The 6,521-nt window shown below is 50.2% G+C and overlaps 1 protein-coding gene across 1 annotated transcript; it reads left to right on the top strand.

Annotated features, from left to right (window-relative positions):
* The first annotated feature begins 6,272 nt into the window (after nt 1-6,272).
* Nucleotides 6,273-6,521, top strand: LOC119367977 (chitinase 5-like). Its single transcript, XM_037633347.1, has one exon. The coding sequence runs from the start codon at nt 6,273-6,275 to the stop codon at nt 6,519-6,521; it is 249 nt and encodes an 82-aa protein (XP_037489244.1).

The following is a 6,521-nucleotide window of genomic DNA, read 5'->3' as shown; positions in this document are numbered from 1 at the left end:
TGAGGACGGGGACCGGGCGGCGGCCCGACGCGCGTCCAGCCAGGCTCCAAGGGCGCATCCCGTACGCCATCTTCAAGTCGCCGCGCGCGGGCGGCGTTGGCAGCGGAAGACCCGGCCTGGAGGAACATCGGCGTCCCATCGCCGCCCGTGCAGTCGCGCGCATTGATGACAGCTTCTTCATTAATGCGCAGCAGAGCCGCGTCGGAGGCGACGATGATGGAGGCGACGCGCACGCCCCCGCCTTGAAGGGTAGGCGGCGTCTCCAGAACCTCGCCAGCAAGAACAGCAGCGAAGATCCGCGCACGCGAGGCTGGAGAGGGCGGATCTGACCCGGTCGACCGATCTAGATCGGCCACAGGCGACGCAGCAGCAGGCAGGGGTAGGACGACCGGGAAGAAATTTTCCGGCAGGCGGGCAGGCGGCGGCGGCAGCTGGAACGGGCGCAGGGAAAGGGAGCTGATGGTGGCCGGCGAGCCCGGAATGGCACGCGCCGGGAGAGGCTGGTGGGTTGACGGGCGCGGGGGAGGAGGGGGGCTCTCGCTCTCGCGCGTCATGGGGAGTTGTTGCGCCAGCTGCGGACGGGTGGGCCGGCGCATATGAAACGAAGGTCAGATACAACCCTCTTATATAAACCACCACCCCGTTTTCCCCTCTAGTTAGGGTTTCTATCCTCTCGGCGATGGCGGCGTCCTTCCCGTAGAGACCTCACCTACCCTGCCCTTCCAACACTGCCGGCGATCGCTGGGCCTCCTTGGGGGTTCTCGACTCCGGTAGGGTTTTGAGTAACGGAGCTTGGGATCATACCGCTCGCGGCAAACACAACCTCGGGCGAGAGAATCATGGAAGAGACTGCGTCAAGTTCAGGCACGGCCAATTCTGATCTGGTAGCAATGATGGCTGAGTTGGGTTTGAAAGAAGATGAACTCCAGGATGTGGTGGTGGATGAAGGCGATCTGTCGGAGGAGGCAACTCGTTGGATGGCGATTGCTAGGGTTCACACCGAAAAACCCTATAGCCAGTATTGGTTCTGTAAGAACATGAGAGCGGCCTGGGACTTGGCACAGGAGGTGAAGATCAGACCGCTCGAGGAGAATCTCTACTCGATGCAATTTTCATGTCTCGGTGATTGGGAAAGAGTGATGGAAGAGGGACCATGGTCTTTTAAGGGGAAGGCAGTGGTGATGGCTCCGTATGATGGATTTACGAAGCCTACCCTTATTGAGTTAAACAAAATTGAAATATGGATTCAAATTCATGATCTTCCTGATGGTTTCTTCCCCAAAGTTAAGGCCTTATCAGCAACGGTGGGCGAATTCATATTTGCTGAACCAAAATCACAAGACTTTGAAGGGAATTTTGTTCGAGTTCGTGTAAGGATTGATGTAACCAAGCCTCTCAAGAACGCTGTTTCACTTGTGATCAGGAAGAAGGACACAATGGAACGGGTAATCTTTAGAGTGAAATATGAGAGGCTGCCTGACTGGTGTGCTGTTTGTGGCAATTTGGGACATCTGTTTAAGGAGTGTGGAGATGGGATCCACCCTCCCAATGCGCTGGTATTCAAGGATCTCAAGGCGAGCTGGTTCAGAGGTCCGGGCAGGGGACCAGGAGAAGGAAGTCGATCTAGGGGAGGCCGTGGCAGGGGGCGAAACGGAAGAGGAGGAGGCCGTGCTGGCTCGCAGTTCAACCCCTTCAGTAGCCAGGATCATGGAGCCTCAGAACTCTCAGGGAAGGATATCCCTATGCCGGATGCAGAACAGAACAGGAAGAGAGGTGCACTAGTGGCAGTTGAGCCGAAGAAAGTCCAGAGGGATCCAACCAAAGCGGGTGCTGAAACGCCTTTGATGCTTCCCCCTACGGAGTTACCTTCAAGCCCTCCGGCTAAGCAGGAACAGAAGAGGAATAAGCCAAGTCCGAATGCGAGTGATGGTGGAACGGGGAAGAATCAAGTCCTCAACAAAAATTCTGATGCGCGTGTGGCGGGCCTCCCAGGGGGGTCGCGCCTAGCGCAATGAGTCTACTAGTATGGAACTGTCGTGGGGCTGGCAAACCCGCGACAGTTCGTGAGCTTCGTGACTTCACGAGGCAACTTGCCCCCTCTATAGTTTGCATTCTCGAAACCCAAATAGAGGGCTCACGTGTTGAGAATATGGTTGGTACTTTAGGTTTCAGTAAAAGTTTTGCTGTTGATAGCTCTGGTAGGAGCGGAGGATTAGGCATTTTCTGGAATGAGGAAATAAAGCTTGAGATCATTGGTTATTCTGAGTATCATATCGATGTGATGGTTAATGATTTAAAACCCACAAAAACTCGCATAACATTTGTATACGGGGAAGCTCAAGTCCCTGAGCGATATAAAACATGGGACATGCTCCGAGGAATTGCAGGAACAGGAAACACCCCTGGATGGTGATAGGGGATTTTAACGAGGTCTTGCATGGACATGAACATGACGGAGTTGGTAGCAGAAACCAGGCGCAAATGGATGGATTCCGTGATGCACTTGATACATGTGGTCTATCTGACATTGGCTATACAGGGACCGACTGGACTTTTGAGAAAAAAGTTGCTGGAGGTACGTTCACAAGGGTGAGATTAGACAGGTGTGTAGCAAATCCAGAATGGGTGCTTTCCTACCCATCAGCTAAACTAGAGCACAAAGCAACGGCGAGCTCAGATCACGTAGCGTTGTACCTACGTTTTGATGGATTGCATGCATGCAGTGGGATCCCAAAACCATTTAAATATGAGGTATGCTGGGAACGGGATCAATCATTGCCACCAGTTATCAGGGAGGGCTGGGAGAGAACCAATGGCGACTCGCTGCCGGCGGTTCGTGCCAAACTACAGGACCTGTCGGCCAACCTGGCGCATTGGGAACGTACACATTTTGGCAGTGTCCGTCGGGAGATAGCTCGGTTAAAAAACGAATTAAAGATTCTGCGGGAGATCCCAGGAAGAACTGAACCGAGCCGGGATGAAACTAAAGTAGCTGATCGTCTAGTTGAATTATTTCATCGGGAGGAGATACTCTGGCGTCAACGAGCGCGAGTTGAATGGCTGGCACACGGCGACAAAAATACTTATTTCTTCCATTTGCGAGCAAGTCGGCGGCGACGGAAAAATCAAATAAAATCGCTCCAGCGACCAGACGGGAGTGTGACAGAAGATACAAATGAGATGGAAGGGCTAGCTACAAACTTCTATAGCAACCTATACACTTCAGAGGGGGTAGCCAACATTGATCGGGTTCTCCAAACTGTACCTGTCAAAGTTACTCCAGCGATGAACGATATGTTGAACGCTCCTTACTCACAAGAAGAGGTCAAGGTGGCTCTTTTCCAGATGTTCCCGACCAAGGCACCGGGGCCAGATGGTTTCCCGGCACACTTCTTTCAACGTCACTGGGACGTTTGTGGACATGAGGTAACGGTTGCGGTCCTTCGTATCATTGATGGTACCGAGTCGGCTGAATGCATAAACGAAACATTGCTGGTGCTAATCCCGAAGGTAAAAAACCCATCTTCTTTAGCACAGTTCAGGCCTATATCCCTATGCAATGTTTTATATAAAATTGCGTCCAAGGTTATCTCCAACAGATTAGAGGTGGTACTACCTGATATTATCTCAGAGGAGCAATCAGCCTTTGTCCCCGGCAGACTCATTTCAGATAACATAATAACTGCATATGAGTGTTTACATTTTATGAAGAGGAACAAAGCTGCCAGAAAGAGGTACTGTGCATTAAAACTAAATATGATGAAAGCTTATGACAGAGTCGAATGGGATTATCTACAAGCTATTATGCTGAAGCTCGGTTTCACAGAAAGATGGGTGGATATTGTTATGGGACTGGTGAGGACAGTTAAATTTTCAGTGTTATTTAATGGAAAGAAGTTAGAGGAATTCCAACCTTCACGTGGAATACGTCAGGGAGACCCAATTTCCCCATGTTTATTCTTGATAGCAGCGGAGGGCCTTTCGTGCCTTTTAAAATCTATCGATGTGTCATCCAACTTGAATGGGATACAGGTAGCTAACACGGCTCCACCTGTAAACCATTTACTTTTTGCAGATGACAGCCTGCTGTTCTTCAAGGCTAACTCTAATGGGGCCAATGAGGTCAACCAGGTGTTGAACACTTATTGTCAAGCTTCGGGACAACGGATAAACAATGAGAAGTCGTCAATATTTTTTAGTAAGGCTTGTCCTGACAGTGTGAGACAGGAAATAAAAACCTTGTTGCATGTTCCAAATGAGGCTCTGACTGCTAAGTATCTGGGCATGCCAACAGAAGTAGGGGCTTCAAAGAATGGGGCTTTCAAATATTTGAAGGATTATCTATGGAGTAAAGTTCAGGGATGGATTGAGAAAACTTTATCAGCGGCAGGTAAAGAAGTGTTAGTCAAATCTGTTGCCCAAGCAATACCAGTTTACTCCATGTCTTGTTTCAAGTTGCCTAGAGGATTGTGTGAGCATTTGAACATGTTAATCCGTAAGTTTTGGTGGGGCAGCAAGGATGACCATCGAAAGCCAAATTGGGTGTCGTGGGAATCAATGACCCAGCCAAAAAGTATGGGTGGTCTGGGCTTCAAAGACTTTGAGTTATTTAACCTGGCACTACTAGCAAAGCAGGCTTGGAGGATTCTTCAATCTCCAAATTCTCTGAGTGCAAGAATTCTCAAGAGTGTCTATTTCCCAAACAATTGTATTCTTGATGCAGAATTGGGGAGTCAGCCGAGCCAGATTTGGCGAGTGATCATTGAAGGACGGGATTTGTTGAGACAAGGCCTAATAAGGCGAATAGGCAATGGAGAGAACACCAATATCTGGTTGGACAACTGGATCCCGAGGAAGGAAATGTTGAGACCATATGGAAGTTGCCAGAACAATCCACCGGCTCTTGTATCAGACCTTATTGATCATACAGCAGCAGTTTGGGACATGCAAAGATTACAGGAGGTCTGCCTACCAATTGATATTCCAGCTATACTAACCATACCTCTGTGTACTACAAATATACATGATACATGGGCTTGGTTCTTCGAGAAAAATGGCTGTTTCTCAGTACGATCAGCGTATAGAATGTTGCAGGACAAGAAATACAGAAGAGAAGCTTGGATCGATGGCACTGCAGGTTCCTCGAGCAGTGACCGTGAAGCGGAATCTTGGAAAATGCTTTGGAAAACATCTGTCCCGGGCAAGATTCGTATGTTTTTATGGAGACTGGCTAAACATTCTTTGCCTACAGAAGATGTCCGGGCTCATAGGAATATGGCGACGTCTAGTACGTGTGGCCTGTGCGGTGCGGAGGACTCATGGAGGCACTCTTTGCTTGAGTGTTCAATGTCTAGATGCATATGGGCCATGGTGGACGGAGAACTGGCAGAACACTTATGCGAAACCACGGAACCTAGTGCGAAACAATGGCTGTTCTCGATGATCGACACGCTATCCCATGCAGCGTTTGTTCGTCTAGCAGTCACCTTATGGGCTACTTGGTGGGTTCGTCGCAAGGCAATCCATGAGGAAACTTACCAGAGTCCCGCTTCGACACATCAGTTTATTGCCAGGTATTTAGATGATCTGGAGCTCCTGCCGAAGAAGTTGGAGAGCTCTACCCGCCAGCCCAGTGGAAGAATTCTCCGTCCCAAGGCACCACCAGCGGGTTTCTCAAAGATTCATGTCGATGCGGCAGTCTCGAAACTTCACAACCATGGAGCAGCAGCTGCTGTCTGTAGGGACAGTTCAGGGAATTATGTTGGAAGCTCGGCGTTAGTTATACATGGAATAACAGATCCGACAGTTTTGGAAACAATTGCATGTCGAGAAGGTTTGGCGTTGGCACAAGATCTTATGCTACAAAATCTTGTGCTAGCTTCTGACTCCAAACAGGTCGTTGAAGACATCAAGAAGTCAAGCCAAGGGGCTCAGGGGGCTATAATTACTGAGATTAGACAACGTTTATTACTTTTTAATTGTAATATAACTTTTGAAGGTAGAACCGCGAATAAGGATGCCGATAGGTTAGCCAAGTTTGCTCATTCCTTAGATCAGGGGCGTCACGTCTGGTTTGGCGCACCCCATGATCCGTTTTGTATCCCACACCATGTGGATTTTGAATAAAACTTGGTTTAACCCCTCAAAAAAAAAAAATATAAACCACCACCCCAGGCAGAGCTTCCTCCACCTCAAGTCAAGTAGCTTTGCCACACAACAGCAGGACCTTAACCAGTTACCCGGCCACTTATCAAGCAATGGCAAAGCTAGCGATGCCGCTCGTTGCGACGTTCCTGACACTCGGGCTGGCAGTGCTCCTGCTGTCCGCCGCCGGTCCGGCGGTCGCGCAGAGCTGCGGCTGCCCGGCGCACTTGTGCTGCAGCCAGTGGGGTTTCTGCAGCACGGGCCCAGACTACTGCGGCGCCGGGTGCCAGTTGGGGCCGTGCACGGTGGCGAGCAGTGGCGCCGCAGCTGCGGAGGCGTCCGGCGGCAAGCCCGTGGGGAGCGAGCGCACACCATAG

This window comes from Triticum dicoccoides, chromosome 2B (genome assembly GCF_002162155.2).
Source record: "Triticum dicoccoides isolate Atlit2015 ecotype Zavitan chromosome 2B, WEW_v2.0, whole genome shotgun sequence".
Classification (NCBI taxonomy): Eukaryota; Viridiplantae; Streptophyta; class Magnoliopsida; order Poales; family Poaceae; genus Triticum; species Triticum dicoccoides.
Note: the sequence above shows the minus strand (reverse complement) of the source record. Positions and strands in the feature narration are given on the sequence as shown.

Bases quoted from the DNA above. Each gene is read 5' to 3' on its own strand.
- LOC119367977 (XM_037633347.1), top strand. From the start codon at position 6,273: ATGCCGCTCGTTGCGACGTTCCTGACACTCGGGCTGGCAGTGCTCCTG.